We start from the raw sequence: 17,861 nt of genomic DNA, 5'->3' as shown, positions 1-17,861 counted from the left end.
TTCCTCCAGCGTCCGGATGAAGGAAGATTGACTGGTGCAGCTTGGCCTAAGCCAACGGTCATGCAGAGTTCTCAATGTTCCAGTGCTGCAAACCAGTGGACTTGACTTAGGATTTCTGTTGCGTATTTTAAAGTAAACTGAATGTTCAGTTGAAGCTTGCAAAGATCCTAGTCCCAGACATTGAAATTTATTTTATAAAATGACTTACTTTAAACTCTTAAATTTGCATAAGTGTATAAATAATGAAGTCAGTTCCCACTTAGATTCTTATCACAAAGTTCTATTTTCAGCCATGCCACCGAGATTCAGGAGTACATTTGTTTCTAAGATTGAGAGCCGTACTGGAAAGCAATCTAGAAAGATTTGTCACATGGCAAAATACCTCATCTATTTACTGTGCTCCAACTACAAAAGAAGAAGGAGGAACTGTCTTGTAATTCTTCAAATGTGTGTCTCCAGTAATACCAATTTTTTTTTTTGAGTTGGAGTCTCACTCTGTCACCTAGACTGGAGTGCAGTGGCACACTCCCGGTCACCGCAGCCCTGACCTGTGGGGCTCCAGTGATCCTTCCACCTCGGCCTTCCAAGTAGCCGGAACCATAGGCGTGTGCTACCATGCCTGGCTAATTTTTGACTTATTGTAGAGACAAGGTCTCGCTGAGTTGCCCAGGCTGGTCTCGAACCCACAGGCTCAGGCAATCCACTCACCTAGGCCTCCCAAAGTGCGGGGAAGACAGGCTGAGCAACCAAGCCCAGCCAATATCAATGTTTAATTTCTCTCATCAACATGTGCTGGTTACTTAATGCCAGTATGGACATTTGGATGTATAACAACATATATGTGGCAATATCATTTAACAGGTCTACATGCATGTATGTTTGTGTATTTGTCTATGTATATAATTTAACATTACCAATGGATCAAAGTATTGGAAATATATTTTATACAAAGTATTTTTAGTTAAAATAATCTAAAGTTATCTTGACTAAATAATTTTTGGCGTTCTGATTCCAAAGTTGTTACCAGAGCTGATTCAGGGTACAAAGCGATACCCACTTAATGTGTCAGTTGTCAAAGAGATAAAGAGATTCAACTAAATTTCTTTAGTAGAATTTTAAATGTAAAGTAGTAGGATGAACCATGCTAAATTCTATTCAAGCTCCTTGGATCATAGCACATAGTATTCAGGAATGCCTCTGGGTTTTGTTTTCTTAGCTATACATTTAAATTCACACATTCAATAAATTATGAATGCGTCGTGTGTTTTACCTATCTACATGACTATGCAATTTGGTTTCTAAAGCAACATTTCTAAGGGGAATGATAGCTACTTATAAAAAATAGTATCAGGGCCAAAAAGATTTAAAAAAACCAAGAGTTAGGAATTAATAGGGCAATAAGACAAATAATTTTATAAGGATTGAACTAGAAATATGTGTCCATTTCTTTAAAAATAAACTCTAGCTATATTTTAAAAATATGCACCAAAATAGTTTGCTTACTTCTAACTACTTTATAAAAACAAGACTAATTAAAAACACAACCAAATAAAAAAGTCTAACATGCAAACAAAGACACATTAAGTTTCAAAAACTTACCAAAAACATAGTGCAGGTAACTTATCCATTTGTCTTAACTTTTCAACAAGAAGAGGAAACATCTCTACCTCATATTTTGAACTAGACAATGACTCAGGGCTAAGATTCTTCAGTACTTGTTTGACCTAGAGTAGTAAATAAAAATTATTTTTTTTAAAAAAAGAATTCGCATAAATAGAAGAAATAAAAGAATTACTTAGTTGGCTAAAATTTGAAGAATTTTTCAGAGATAATTTTTGTGGGTTCTAAAAAATAGTCCTCTTAAAATATATTGTCAGATTATGGTGAAAATCAACAGAGTAATAGATTCAAAATATTAAAGAATAGATATAAGATGTTATATATAACTTTTTAAAGGTACTACAAATAAGTCACATGTATATGGAGTGCTCAGGAAATGCTGCTGTCTTATCTGTTGGAAGAAAGGTGACTCAGATATAAAAATAACTTCCAAGTATATATATATATATATTTATTTTTTATTATAGAGATGTGGGGTACAATTCGGGGTTAGGTAACACAACGTTGATTATGCAGGCACCCTTACTGATGAGGTATGCCCCTCCCTCCCCTAGCAGTATCCCTCAATGGTCAATCCCACCCCCCTTCCCCTGGCAGTTTCCCACTACTGCCAAACTCTTTCTTATAGTATAATTGTTCAAGGTCCGCTTATGAGTGAGAACATATGGTACTCTGTTCTTTGTTTCTGGGTTAAATCACTGAGTATGATTGACTCTAATCCATCCAAGTTGCTGTGAAGTCCATATGTTTGTCCTTCTTTATGGCTGCGTAATATTCCATTGTGTATATGCACCATATTTTTTTTATCCAGTCCAGCTTCGATGGGCAGCGTGGTTGGTTCCATGTTTTTGCTATTGTGAATAGAGCTGCAACAAACATACATGTGCAGGTATCTTTTTTGTAGAATGATTTGAGTTCCTCTGGGTATATCCCAATAGGGGACTTGCTGGGTTATATGGAAGACCAATTTCTAGGTCTTTGAGAAATCACCACACTGTCTTCCAAAGAGGTTGCACTAGTTTGCATTCCTACCAGCAGTGTAGAAGTGCTCCTTTTTCTCCACATCCTCGCCAGCATCTGTTGTTGTTTGTTTTATTAATGATGGCCATCTTACTGGGGTTAGGTGGTATCTCAATGTGGTTTTGATTTGCATTTCTCTGATGATGATTGAGGCTGAGCACTTTTTCATGTGTCTGTTGGCTGCCTGTATATCTTCCTTTGAGAAGTGTCTATTCATGTCTTTTGCCCACTTTTTATTTTTTTGAGTTGGAGTCTCACTCTGTCGCTCAGACCGGAGTGCAGTGGCACGCTCCCAGCCACTGCGGCCTCGCCTGCTGGGCTCTGGAGATCCTTCCGCCTCAGCCTTCCAAGGAGCTGGAACTACAGGCGCGTGCTACCAAGCCCGGCTAATTTTTGATTGATTGTAGAGATGAGGTCTCGCCAAGTTGCCGGGCGGGTCTCGAACCCGCGGGCTCCGGCAATCCACTCACCTCAGCCTCCCAAGGCACGGGATGACAGGCTGAGCCACCGAGCCCAGCCTTTTGCCCACTTTTTAATGGGGCTGTTTGGTTTTTTCCTTTCAGCACATTTGGTTTCCTTGTAGATCCTAGACGTTAGACCTTTGTTAGATATACAGTTGGCAAATATATTTTCCCATTCTGTGGGCTGTCTCCCTGCTGTTTTGATGGTGTCTTTTGTTTTGCAGAAGCTTGTTAGTTTGATGAGGTCCCACTTGTCTATTTTATTTCTGAAGGTATTGGCCTTTACGGTTCTGAATAGGAATTGGTTGCCAGTTCAAATTTCCATAAGGGTGTCTCCTGTGTTTTCTAAGGTTCTTATAATTTGAGGTTTTACGTTTAGGTCTTTGATCCATTTAGAGTTAATTTTTTAGGGTGATAAGTAGGGGTCTTGTCTCAATCTTCTGCATGTGATCAGCCAGTTTTCCCAGCCATTTACTGAATAGGTTCTCCTCTCCCCAGTGGTTGTTGTTGGAGGCTTTGTCAAAGATGAGTTGGTTGAGGAATTGAGGATTTGCTTCCGGAATCTCTATCCAGTTCCATTGGTCTATGTTCCTGTTCTTATACCAATACCATGCTGTTTGATTACTGTAGCCTTGTAGTATAGTTTGAAGTCTGGAAGTGTGATACCTCCTGCTTTGTTCTTTTGCTAAGGATTGTTTTGGCTATTCATGGTCATTTGTGTTTCCATATGAATTTCTGTATTGTCATTTCCAGGTCTGAGAAGAATGATGTAGGTAACTTAATGGGTATTGCACTGAATCTGTAGATTGCCTTTGGTAGGATGGACATCTTAACACTATTGATTCTTCCTATCCATGAGCATGGAATATTTTCCCATTTGTTTGCATCTTTCTGGATTTCTTTGAGCAGTGTTTTTTTAGTTCTCATTGTAAAGGTCTTTTACTTCTCTGGTTAGGAAGATGCCGAGGTATTTCATTTTTTGGGTGGCTATTGTAAATGGGATTGTGCTTTTTATTTGGGTCTCTGCCTGCTTGTTGTTGGTGTAAAGAAATGCAACTGTCTTTTGCACATTTATTTTGTACGCTGAGACTTCCCCAAAGTCCTTTATCAGTGCAAGCAGGTTTTTGACAGATTCTCTTGAATTTTAAAGGTATAGAATCATATCATCAATAAAGAGGGATAACTTGACTTCTTCTTTTCCTATTTGGATATCCCTGATTTCCTTCTCTTGTCTAATTGCCTTAACTAGGACTTCCAACACATTGTTGAACAAGATGGGTGAGAGTGGGCAGACTTGTCTTGTCCAGTTTTCTGGGGAAATGTTCTCAGTTTCTGTCCATGTAGCAATGTGTTAGCTGTGAGTTTGTCATAGATGGCACTTACTATTTTGAAGTATATTCCTTCTATATCTAGGTGTTTGAGGGTTTTTTATCAAGAAGGGATGCTGGATTTTATCAAAAGCATTTTCTGCATCTAATAATATAACCATGTGGTTCTTGTTTTTACATCTGTTGATGTATTTAATTCCATGTATGGTCTTGCAAATGTTGAACCAGCCTTGCATCCTGGGGATGAAGCCTACTTGGTCGTGGTGGATGATTTTTGAGATGTGTTTTTGGATCTGATTTGCTAGAATCTTGTTGAGGATTTTTGTATCTATGTTCATAAGGGACATTGACTTGTAGTTCTCTTTTTTGGTTGGATCTTTATTTGATTTGGGTATCAGTGTGATGTTAGCTTTGTAAAATGATTTGGGGAGAATTCCATCCTTCTCAATTTTGCCTGAAATACTTTCAGTAGGATTGGTATCAGCTCCTCCTTGTATGTTTTGCAGAATTCTCCTGGAAAGCCATCTGGTTCAGGGCTTTTTTAAAGGTAGTTTTTGTATGTCAGTCAATTTACTGGGTTGTTATTGGTCTATTTAGTGTCTCAATGTCTTCTTGTTTCAACCTGGGGAGGTTGTGTGATGTCAGAAAGTCCTCCATTTCATTTGTGTTACCAGTTTGTTTCCATATAGGTGTACAAAGTAATCTCTGATAATCTTTTGTATTTCTTCAGGGTCAATTGTGATTTGATCTTTTGTATTTCTGATTGTGCTTATTTGGGTTTATCTCTCTTTGTCACGGCCATTCTGGCTAGGGGTCCATCAATCTTGTTAATTCTTTCAAAGAACCAGTTTTTTGTTTTGTTGATGTTTTCTATGATATTTTTGTCTTCTATGGTCTATATTTGGGCTCCTATTTTGGTGATTTGGATTCTTCTGCTAAAGTTGGGGTTTTGGTGGTCTTCTCTTTCTAGCTCGCTTAGGTGATTTGTTAGCCTCTCCACTTGTGATCTTTCTATTTTCCTTGATGTGTGCTCGTAGAGATATAAATTCCGCTCTTAGAACTCTTTTCATGGCATCCCAGAGGTTTTGGTAAGATATTTCTTCATTTTCATTTGTTTCCAGGAATCTTTTAATGTGTGCTTTGATTTCAGTATTGATCCAGTAGTTGTTCAGCATCCTGCTATTTAGTGTCCATGTCTTTGTGGGCTTTGGGGAAATGTTGTTGGTTTTGATATTTATTTTTATTCCACTGTGGTCTGAGAATGTGCATGGCAAGATTTCAACCTTATGAAATTTGTTTATGCTTGATTTATGGCCAAGGATGTGATCGATATTGGAGTACATTCCATGTGGTGAGAGTAGAATATGTATTCTGTGGTTGTTGGGTGGAATAATCTGTAGGTATCTATTAAGTACATTTTGGTCAAGTGTCAAGTTTAGGTTCTGGATCTCCTTGTTGATTTTTTTGCCTTGATTATCATCTAGGGCTGTTAGTGGGGTATTCAATCCCCTGTGATAACAATGTTAGAGTCAATATGTTTCTTTAGCTTACTTAGTAGTTGCTTTATAAATGCTGGTGCTCCTGTGTTGGGGGCATATATGTTTAGGATGGATATTTCTTGTTGATGGATTGACTGTTTTATTATTATGCAATGTCCTTTTATATCTTTTTTAATTTTTGAAAGCTAAGGTTGTTTTGTCTGATATTAAGTTCGCAACTCCTGCCTTCTTTTGTGATCCATTTGTCTGGAAACTCATTTTCCATCCTTTAACTTTAAGTATGTGTATGTCCCTTGTAGTGAGATGAGTCTCCCGGATGCAGCAGATAATTGGGTCATGGTTTCTTATCCAGTTTGCCATTATGTGTCTTTTCAGTGGTGCATTTAATCCATTCACATTCAGGCTGATTATTGAAATGTGATTATTGCTGTCATGAGGTTCTTATAAAGTTTTTTCTTTGCTTGTTTTCTTTTGGCTTTGGGGTTAATATAAGTATGTTTCAAGTTTCTTGTTGCACTGTATTCTCTGTTGATTCTGTGCTCTACTGTTCTCTTGGGAAGTGTGTGGTCATTCTTTTTTTTCTTTCTTCTGTGCTTAATCTATTTTTAAGTGTCTCCTGTAGAGCTGGTCTGGATGTTGCATAATCTCTTAGGGATTGGGTGTCAGGGAAGGATTTTTATTCTCCATCACTGATGAAGCTGAGCTTGACTGGATAGGAAATTATTGGTTGAAACTATTTATCTTTGAGGACTTTGAATATAGGGCTCCGGTCCCTTCTTGCTTGTAGTTTTTCTGTTGATAGGTTTGCTGCTATTCTGATTAGTTCTTCCCGGTAGGTAGTCTGACTTTTCTCTCTTGCTGCCTTTAGGATTTTTTCTTTTGTGCCTACCTTGTGTAGGCAAGTTGCTATGTGTCTAGGGATTGGTCTTCTCATTTAATGTCTTGTAGGAGTTCTCTGTATCTCTTGTGCTTGGTTGGTCACATCTCTGGTGAGATGGGAAAGTGTTCTTGGATTATCTCCTGGAATACTTGCTCCATGTTGTTCTCCATTTCCCTTTCTTTTCCTGGGATACCAATCAGGCATAGGTTCAGCCTCCTGGTATAATCGCAAATCTCTTGTAGGCTTTGTTCTTTCTTTCTGAGTCTTCTTTCTATTTTTTTTTTACAGAGCTGGTTAATTCCATGTTCTGGTCTTCAAGTTCTGAGATTCTTTCTTCAGCTAGATTAATTCTTCTTTCCATGCTTGTCATCCTGTTATTTATTTCCTAGATGAAATTTTTTTATTGCCAAAATCTCTGTTACAAGTTCTTTCATTGTTGCATCTTATCTTTCCTGAGTCTTATTCACTTTTTCCATCCATTCCCTAATCCCTGTTGTATTCTGGGGCCAGTCATTGGTGACTTCCATTGTTTGGGCACCAAGGTCTGATTTTTCAGTTTTGTCTTCGGTACACTTGAAATTGCCTGAGGTCTTCCTTTGGTTTTCCTAATTTGTGACAGATCTCTTGTTTTTCTCTTCAGTTCTGTTATTCAGTGTCAGTGGGAGAGGCTTTCCCTTCTGATGTTTGCTCCATCCTCTATGCTTCCCTGATCCAGGCTCTGGATTTGTTCCATTTTGAAGTAGGATAGTGAATAGGTAAAATAGCTTCCAAGTATATTAAAGAGGACATAAAACCAGTGATGGGGGGAAAAAAGTCTTAAAATAAAAAGGATATTTTAGCTATGTTAATCGATAATTTGCAATAATATAGAGACATATTTATGTTATAATCTTAGCTGAAAATTCAAGAGTTGAATGAGTTACAAAAGGGACCAGAGGGAGGTGCAACTTCAAACTGCCTCAGAAATTGATGAACTTGTGGGTGATGATTTTTATTCTACTATTCCTTATTTTACAGTTTTCTATAAAGAGCACTTACTATCTTTTTAATCAGAAAAATAAATGTTATTTTATTTTGATAAAATTAATATGAAATTTCTTTACATAATATACAATGGAAAGGCTTTAATGAAATAAAAAAGTAATGTGCTATCATGAATATATTTTATTGATGAAGTCATTTTCCTTTTTAGGCATCATTTGGGAGTGGTGGGTAGGGAGGACCGTGGTATTCAGTTTTTTCTTGGTTAACATTGAATGGAACACAGCAGTCTGTGCCAAAAAGACTAAAATACTTGCTGTAATTGCATTTCCTGATAGCAATGCCATCGTCATGTTTATTTCTCTTACTGCTACAGTGAACAAGGCAAATAAGCATGGGGCCCAATCAGCAGACTGGAATCAAAGGTTCATCAATCCCAATGTTCAAGGGTAGCTCTGCTTCTCAGCGTAGCCACTTATGAGTCTGGCATCTATAAATTTGTCTGAGTTTCTTTCACGTATATTTGTATTTCTTCATCTATCATCATGTTCATGAGTCTCAGAAATAGTTTTGTTTGTTTGTTTGTTTGTTTGTTTGTAGTTGTAGTCTCACTCCGTTGCCCAGGCTGGAGTGCAGTGGCTCACTCACAGCCACTCCAGCGTCGACCTGCTGGGCTCTGACAATCCTTCCGCCTCAGTCTTCCAAGTAGCCGGAACTGCAGGTGTGCACTACCACACCAGCTTATTTTTTATTTATTGTAGAGACAAGGTCTCGCTGAGTTGCCTGGGCTGATCTCAAACCCGCAGGCTCAGATAATACACTCGCCTTGGCTTCCCAAAGTGCTGGGATGCCAGGCTGAGCCACTGATCCCAGCTAGGAATTGGTATTTTTATGGGATTTATTTTTATTTGCCCTGAACTGACATAGGTTGGTCCCGCTAACTCCTAATCTTCTCAGATATCATCCTTGGGAGCCAGGCCCTCTTCTGTGAAGGCATCAGCAACATGGGTGTTTCTGCTATGGGGATCTGTGCTTTCACGCTTTTTTAAGCTGTTACCTGAAGGAATCTAAAGCCTACAGAACATGCGTTAGTGGGCACTGAGCAAAGAGATAAAACTAGTTTCCTCCTCTTTTTTCCTGCCCCAGACTCACTGAGTAACATGCTTAAATGGACATTCTAAAATGAAAATTGGAATAAAAACAGTATAAAATGGGCATTGGCTAAATTTTACAACTCCAAACAACAATTCAGAGAAACTTTGTCCAAGAAAGTTTGAAAATTACCTTCTGTACTTTGCCGTTTTTAATCCAGCTTGTTAATTCTGCCTTTAAGTTTTCTTCGTATTTTCTAGCATCCAACTTTTTAATGACTATTTTATTCTTAAAAAGAGTGAATTCCTCTGGACACAATTCCTTGAGGAAAAAAATTATCACAAAATTAATTTATGAAATCTACATTTAAAAATACAAGGGTGTATTTGAGTTTACTTGTCTCCTTAACCAAATTGCAAACTTCTTGAGGGCAGAGACTGTTGGACATCTTTTTAACCCCTCATAATTTCTGCCACATAAGCTTGTGATGATAGGTAAGCTCTCCAAAAGAAAGGATATAATGTACATCCAAGGAAAAGATGAAGTGGGTAGAGAGGAGAAAATTGAAGCAAATAAAATTTTTAAAAGAATTATTATGGTATCCCCAAAGCTGAAAGAGTAAATATTTTCAAGAATTACAGGATATTCCATCTAACAAACTATAACAAAGTCAAGAAGAATGTCTGAGAATAAGAAAGAGTAACTGATTATTTTCAAATAAAATCTTTCACCACGTTAAGAGAATAAGTGCATTTACCTGAAGAATAATTTTTGCCATATTCTTAAAGAGCATTAACTAAAGTTAGTTTCCGTGAGTATATATTTTCATCTTTACCTGAGCCCTGGGCCAAGTTTCCCAGACTTGAACCATGGCATCATAAAGCTGAATGCTTTCTTGAGGGGTGAGGGTCAGATCAGGTGAAAATCCATAATTTTTGATCTGTGAATAAATAAATCAATTAACAGATGGATGAATGAATTACATGAAAATGTTTACATTTCCTTTTATATTATATTATGTCGTATTCGCTGCCTCAAATCTTTACCCATGAATCCTGGGATGTTAGAGGACAATAAACTGAAATATTTCACCTCTGCAAGAATCTAACTGTTAACAAAATCTTAATCAAGAAGCATCCCTAACCCACTGAAATAGAAAACCCCAAAGTACTCTGATACGTTTTTGTATTATTTCCTAAGTCTATTTGTACCAGATAATAAACTAACTGCTCTAGAAAACATCTCTAGAATGCCAGTGAGGGTCCAGAGCCGCTGAAAATATGAACACTCACAACATAGTGTTAGTTTAGACAAAAGTACACCCTTCCTTATGTAATTTATCTTTGAAACTGAAATAGAAATATGTTTGAAGAGAAAGATGACTTTATGAGTACTAAGGCATGCTGAAAGGGACAAAGCTTTGTCCTCAGAAATCCAACATAAGAGCTGCATCAACTTTAAGAAGACAAAGTCTCTCCAACAACCTTTGGATACTCAAATTTCTACCTGCTGGCAACTCCAGTGACTGACCAGCTTCTGTCTCACACCTTTAGAATAAACGCACAACTTCCTCTCTCACAAACACTTTCGGTGTAAATCTTGTTCTCGTAGAGTTTACATTTTATACTCTGGCTTCAAACACCACTCGTCCTAATGTACTATGTGCAAAAGAGACAGAATAACATCTCCCAAACTATGACCCTAGGAAACAACATTCTAAAGGTGGGGAATCTATGGGAAGGGCTCTGTTAAACAGTTATCCAAGCATCTTTGTGTCAAGAGTTCTGTTCTGTTCATGTGTACCATGAATCTTCAAGAAAGGGCCATGGCATGACACTCCTCCCAAACTTACTTGAGGAAGGAACCTTTGTTTTTAAAAATACCCAGTACTTGTTCCTCAAAGACTGGAGACACGGGATTCAAGAAGCCCCTCCAAGAAACAGAGTTTGGAGAGCAAAGAAGGACTGTTGGCGGACAGCACTCATGGTGCCCACGACTGGCTGTAGTCATAGCCCTAATCACTAGTTCCTTGGGGCCCAGGGTCGCTTTTTGACAATGTGAGAAGGACAATATCTTTCCCATTTGTCTTTCAAGACTGTGGTGAGATTCAAACACGTTAAATAGACGAGGATTTTCTTCTTATAGTGTGCTACGCAGCATGAATGCAGAGGGTCATCATTTCACAGCTCGCAGACCAGATTTATGAAGCGAGTAGATAGCAAGGACTACCCCAGGACACATCAGGAAATGGACACGTTATCTTGGAAGGTGAGGCTTCCAGTGTCTTGTAAACTGTATCTGGCAGGTGACCAACACTCTGCCTCTAAAACGAGGCTATTCCTGTCTTAAGTCATTGGAGTTTTCTAAGAATTGTCAGGTTCATACTCATGTCATGCTGCCATGCTGCTATTTCAGTCTCTGTAACAATAGTGAGGTAATTTTCAAAATGTTTCCCACACTTTTATGGATGCCCTGATTTCCTCGTCTCTGAAATGGGGATAATGATCCTTAGGTCACAGGTCTGTTGCAAAGATTAAATGATACAATGCAGGAGGGGGGACCCCAAAAAACCCCAGAATTTATTTAGTAAAAAATTGTGTTTTCATGCTTACATGTTTAAACCCCAGTCGCCTCCAAAGTACTCTCCATTTGATGCAGAACACCTATCAACGCTTTTTTTACTGCTCAAAACAGTCTTTGAACTCATCTGTTTTGATGCCTTTTAGCGCTTCTGCCGTTTTTGGTTTCACCTCTTCCACAGGGGCAAAACGTTTCCCTCTGAGGACTTTTTTCATCCAGGGAAACAAAAAAAAAAGTCGCTTGGGTGAGACTGGATGAATAGGAAGGGTGGGGAACAGGGGTCACACCAATTTAGGTCCAAAACTGCTGAATACTAAGCGTGGAGTGGGCAGGTGTGTTTTCACAGTAGAAGAGCCAGTCATCTGTTTGCCACAACTTGGGACATTTGTTCTGCAAATAGGGATGCAAAACTTCCAGATAAAAACTGATGGGTTCCTAGAACACTTATCTAATAGAGGACACCTGTACTACAAAGGGCCTGCCCTCCAAAAAATAATTCTGGTTTCGTTGGGGTTCCCCCTTGTATATAATATGCTCTTAAGATGCCTGGCCCTTTTTTTTAGTATCCCACCCGTGAAAGTGATGATCAGCGCTCAGGTATCCTTTTTCATCCATTTATCATTCCATCACCCAGAGGTTATATTAGACTCAGTCATTCTCTGTACAACATGTAATTAGCTGGCATCTCTTAAGTCAGCCAAAAGGACTTATAAAATGATATAGAGCCGGGTTCGGTGGCTCAGCCTGTCATCCCGTGCCTTTGGGAGGCCGAGGTGAGTGGATGGCCTGAGCCCGCGGGTTCGAGACCCGCCTGGGCAGCGAGACCTCATCTCTACAATAAATTAAAAAATCAGCCGGGCGTGGTAGCGCGTGCCTGTAGTTCCAGCTACTCGGAAGGCTGAGGCAGAAGGATCACCGGAGCCCAGCAGGTCGAGGCTGCGGTGGCCGGGAGCGGCCACTGCACTCCGGTCTGGGCGACTGAGTGAGACTCCGACTCAAAAAAAAAAAAAAAAGATATAGAAAGGCAATATATAAGAGAAAAGACGTACTATTTCTTCATTCATGAGCAAAATCATATCATACCACAATGCTCTTTTTGCAAGAATAAACGTAGAATAAATAAGAAATGAACGAAAAGTTGTAGATGATGGCAAACACTTATGAGAACTGGACAGAAAGCGAGAGACAGCAACTCCTTCGAGGAGCTCCTGGGGATGACAGCCTCCTGGGGTTGAGCAACTGTTCTCTCACAGCAAGGGCATTCATGGGAGGGCCTGCAGCTCCCCTCTTTGCCCCGGAGCAAGCCGTGCATGGAAGCTGGTTCCCACAGCCAGCCCACTCAACCTGTCCCGTGCCTTCCTTCCTGAAGCTATTTCCATGAGAGCCACGGAGAAGTCCAACGTCAGAAGGCTCCCCTTTCATTCTTCCTGCCTCAGTTTTGTGGCTGCCTCAATGTACTCTGCTTCCCCTCATGGTCTAGAAGTGTCCGTTTAATCTGATGGATGCTCTCCTAGGACAGGAATAATTTGCTCATTTGAACATACCAACTTGCTGTTATGATCGCTACCTTAGGAGCACAAAGAAAGGCCTTGGGTAAATGCATGCCTCACAAATGTAAACATAAGCACGGCTCTCGATTTATCTCCAGGCATGAAAAAGTCAAGAGTAAAAGAGCGACCGGGCATGGTGGCTCACGCCTGTAATCCCAGCACTTTGGGAGACAAAGATGAGAGGATTACTTGGGCCCAGGAGTTTAAAGTCAGCCTGGGCAACATAGCGAGCCCTCATCTCTACAAAAAAAAAGAAAAAATCTAAACATTAGCCAGGCATGGTGGCACGTACCTGTAGTCCTAGCTGTTTGGGAGGCCTAGGCAGAAGGATTGCCTGAGCCCAGGAGGTCAAGGCTGCAGTGAGCTGTGATCACACCACTGCACTCTAGTCTAGGTTACAGAGAGAGACCTCAACTCAAAAATAAAAAAAGTAAATATTTAAGACTCATGCAATCAAGATGCAACACTGAAAGAACTTGTAACAGAGATTTGGGCAATAAAAAATTTCAAAAAAATACCCCTCATACAATCATACAATGGCATTGCCATGCAAAAGTCATATAGGGTCAGAACACACAGTAGTGTTTCTGTTGCTTTCCAGTGATTCCATTAATAGCTACTGAGAGAAGAGGAAGGCATGTGGCCCAAAATGATGATCTCACCAAGAACTCCAAGCCACCACTGTACTCACAACTGCTTAAAGGTGATTTGTCTCGAATCACCCTAAGCAGAGCAAACCATTAAAAAAATTATAAAATATTTACTATGCAATTACTTATTGGGAACTCTATGCTGAAATGTCAAAATATAATTGAAAAGTTTAAAAATGATGCATCTTGGCCAGGCTTGGTGGCTCAGCCTGTCATCCCAGCACTTTGGGAAGCCAATGTGAGTGGGTTTGAGACCCGCCTGGGCAATGTAGTGAGACCTCATCTCTACAAGAAATCAAAAGTTAGCTGGGTGTGGTAGTGCGCACCTATAGTTCCAGCTACTTGGAAGGCTGGGGCGGAAGGATCGCCAGAGCCCAGCAGGTCGAGGCCGGGATGGCCGTGAGTGTGACACTGCCCTCTAGCCAGGGCGACGGAATGAGACTCCAACTCAAAAAAAAAAAAGATGCGTCTTTATCATACACGTATTCTCTAGGCATGGACTCAGGGATGTGGGGAGGCATGGAGGCAGGATGTCATATGAACATCATTTAGCATGAGTCACTGCAAAGCAAAGAAGCTACATAATGAAATTACACTTGAACACTTTGGAAGACAGAATCGCTTCAGTGGGGTTGTACATACCCTCGATCATCATAGCGCAGTCTATGAAGTCATTTCCATTCAACCTCTCACGCACGTATTCAATCCACAAATGGTGGTTAAGAACATTAGGCTTTTGAGTCGGATCATTGGAGTCCGTTTCCTAGCCTGACAGTTACTAACTGAATCCTTGGGTTCGCTGTATAACCTCCCAACCTCTCTCTTTCTTCATTCATAAGCCGGGAATAATCATAGTACACTTATTATAAAGATGCCGTGAAGGTTACAGGTGGAGTAACTATAAATGCTTAGGCAGTGTCTGCCACATAGTTAAATTCTCAACATATGTCCAACAGTTCTCATTCCACAAATATTTGCTGAGCCACTTTTGTGTACATGGCATTATGCATTAGCTATAAGGTAATCCAGGGGCAAAAAAGCACAAAATTTTTCATGAAGGAATTTACAATCCAGTAAGAAAAAGAAGGCATGCAAACAAAAACAATTATAAAAGCAGGCTGACCATAACTGGTGTCATTTAAAAAATACAAATAATATGTTACATATATTCAGAATAGAAGATTACTTCCATGAGGTAAGAACCTAGAAAGACTTCTGGAAAAGATCCCAAGTTAGCATGGAAGAGAAATAGGATCTGGAAATTGAGGGGAAGCATTCCAGGTAGAGGATATAGCAAGAAGCCTTCCAGATAACATACATTCAGGTGCAAAGGAGAGTAGGGTCTAGGTTATAGAAGACTTTGAAAGTCAACCTAAGAAATATGGCATTTATTTATTTCCAATGGAGGAACATTAAAGGCTTTTGAGTAGAAGAGGGAGAGGATCAAAATTATGTTTTAAGAAGATCAACAAGGCAGCAGGATTTTGGAGATAACACAATACAAAGATGACCAGCTATTGGTGGATGGCATTATGCCTTTGAGAGGCAACTTGGGCCTCTACGGTTTTGTCGTGGGAAAAGGAGGCGCGACAAGCAGGAGAAACTAATGTCTTCTCGCACTCCTAATCAGGTGCTCAAACGGAGAGCCCTTAAGACCTCCACCTTACCAATCCACCACAAATAAGTCATGTCAGGATGTCCATGTTAGTGTCTCCTCTTTGCTCAGACTATTTGATAATGAGAACATTCTGACATGTGCCCACACAATTGCAGCTGCACTCTTAGCCAGAGAAGCAGACGACAGAAATAGGTGCTAAGAAGCTAGGTAGGGCGACACAATGTCTGCAAATAAAGAAAAAGAATAACCAAAGATCCCCTATTAGAACACTCCATTCCTTCCTCTCTAGTCATTAAACTTTGGGTGTCCCAAATAACTTTGAGGGTCTAATGAAACTAGAAGAACATGAAAACACAAAATGTTTAGGGAGTTTGCATTCTCTGGGAAGTCCATCCTTGACGTCCATGCACCTGAGGTTAAGACCATCTGCGTTTGCTGCAATTCTATGAAGATTAATAACCACGTTCGAGTTATGACACACACTCAAAATTCCACTCACAGGACAAACACGGCTGTATACTTACGTGATCTGTCGTGAGTGCAGCACATGGGTGAAAACGATCAAAATAAATGTCATCATGTCTTACGGAACATATATGCTTCTCTAGATCATTGTACCTCTCTCCACAAAGCACTAAAATGAAGAGTGAGAATTTCCAACTCAGTGGAAATGCAATGACTGTGATAAAGTAAAAGGTACAGTCTTTATGAATACATCAAACATACCAAGTCTGACTTTATATGATTGACTTATAGGCCAGCTGCGTCGGAGAAAGTGGAGACGTTTGGCGCCCTTCTTTTCAGAAACAAATTCTTCTTCCAGAATCTCGTCTGCCTGTTTCCAGTACTGTTTTACTGATTGCAGCCACCTTGCAGAATAAATATGCACATTATTTAAGCAACATATGGAACTATCTATAGCATCAAGAACTTAGACATTTTAAGCAAAGAAAATTCCACAAGTCTAATTTATACTTCAGCACATGGACTCTGGATTTAAAGTGTCTGAGTTTGAATCCTAGCTCCATCACTTTGTAGCCGTGGATTTTGGGCAAGTTCTTCATCTTCTCTGCACCTCTGTGTCTTCATAATAAAATGGAAGCTAACAGTTGTACCTTCCTCTCAAAGGTTGTAGAAACTAATGAGTTCATATACTTCCCACATAGGAAGCACGATGTGAGTGTTCATTGTCAGTGTTATTGTTGCCACTAGGAAAAATCAAGTCTATTGTTGCCACTAGGAAAAATCAACAAAACAACATTTAATATTCATAGACTGCTTTGTTGTTCTTATGATCATTATCTCCAGTGTCAATGTCTGTGTCCAGTTGATTTCCATTTTAGCTCTTTGATAAGAACAAAGAAAGGAAGACCTCACTCTATTGCTTACTTCAGATAGCATTTATTTGACAACTTTTGGAAATCTTCCTATACAGTCTTAGATCTGGCTGTGGGAGAACCTGATTTTCCTTTGGGAAAGATGTCTTCCTCCTAGACGTTCAGAAACCACAAGGAGGGACTTAAAAAAAAAAAACCCAAGATTATGTTTTGGAGAATGGGCCCCTTGTCGTACAGGCTTTACCTGTAAAAGTAAGGGTTCTGGGAACCCATGGGTATCAGTGTACCGGCTAGTGTTGTGGTGAGAGGCTGAATTCGGCTTCAGTGAAATTTTTTTTTTTGAGAGTGTTTCAACTCATTTGCCCATTTCATGATGGGTGATTTATATGAACATGTCCACACCACATGACCCCTGTGCCTCACCCACTTCATACACCCCATCTCATCCGGAGAGACTTTTTCTTGTTACCCTAGATGAAAAAAGTCCTCAAAGGGAAACACTTTGTCAACGTGGAAGAGGTGAAACAAAAAACAGCAGAAGCACTAAAAGGCATAAAAATGGCAAATTCAAAAACTGTTTTGAGCAGCGGAAAAAGCATCTCCATGGGTGTGTTGCATCAAACAGTACTTTGAAGGTGACTGAAGTTTAAACATATAAAAATAAACACACACTTTTTAATAAATAAATTATGGGGGCTTTGGGCCCCCCTTATACATATTCAAAATCTTTTTTAGAAAACTAGGGTGGTGATGCACACTGTCGTGCCCCAGCTATTCAGGAGGCTGAGGCAGGAGGATCACCTGAGCCAGGAGCCAGCCTAGGCAGCACAGCAAGACACCTGAAGCTTCAAAAATCCGGTAATAAATTTATTTGAAAGTTATAACGTTATAGAAATAGACTTTAAAATTTCAAACCATACAGATAGTACATAATTCACCCGTTAAGTCTATAATAGCCATTCTTTCCAAAATAGAATCTATACTTACTTAGTGAGAAGGTCAGGGTTATAGATGGTAGCCGAAAGAACCAAAAAGGGACATCGGATCATGACCAGGAGGAGCTCCCAAAATTTTACTCCAGTTTCTCTGCCGAGATAATGGACCTAGTAAAGAAAAGAAAATTATCACTTGAAAAGTTGATTTCAAGATGGTAAATGGAAAAAAAAAAAGCACAGAAGCATGGAATCATCACACCTGTTTTCACTATAACCAAGCCTAAATAAAGCGAATGGTAATTAATCCAAT

At 39.6% G+C, this 17,861-nt stretch overlaps 1 protein-coding gene across 1 annotated transcript in view; it reads right to left on the bottom strand.

The window, feature by feature from the left end:
- DDX60L (DEAD-box helicase 60 like) overlaps nucleotides 1–17,861 on the bottom strand; it is a 115,660-nt gene that overhangs the window by 38,701 nt on the left and 59,098 nt on the right. Inside the window, exons 20-25 of the mRNA XM_008067740.2 lie at nucleotides 17,604–17,719; nucleotides 16,006–16,148; nucleotides 15,804–15,913; nucleotides 9,717–9,821; nucleotides 9,074–9,202; nucleotides 1,600–1,724 (exon numbers count right to left, since the gene is read on the bottom strand). Coding sequence (XP_008065931.1) covers nucleotides 1,600–1,724; nucleotides 9,074–9,202; nucleotides 9,717–9,821; nucleotides 15,804–15,913; nucleotides 16,006–16,148; nucleotides 17,604–17,719 — 728 coding nt within the window. The remainder of the gene's footprint in view (nucleotides 1–1,599; nucleotides 1,725–9,073; nucleotides 9,203–9,716; nucleotides 9,822–15,803; nucleotides 15,914–16,005; nucleotides 16,149–17,603; nucleotides 17,720–17,861) is intronic.

The sequence above is a fragment of the Carlito syrichta genome, unplaced genomic scaffold (genome assembly GCF_000164805.1).
Source record: "Carlito syrichta isolate Samal-C Ts95f unplaced genomic scaffold, Tarsius_syrichta-2.0.1 Scaffold309740, whole genome shotgun sequence".
Lineage (NCBI taxonomy): Eukaryota > Metazoa > Chordata > Mammalia > Primates > Tarsiidae > Carlito > Carlito syrichta.
Note: the sequence above shows the minus strand (reverse complement) of the source record. Positions and strands in the feature narration are given on the sequence as shown.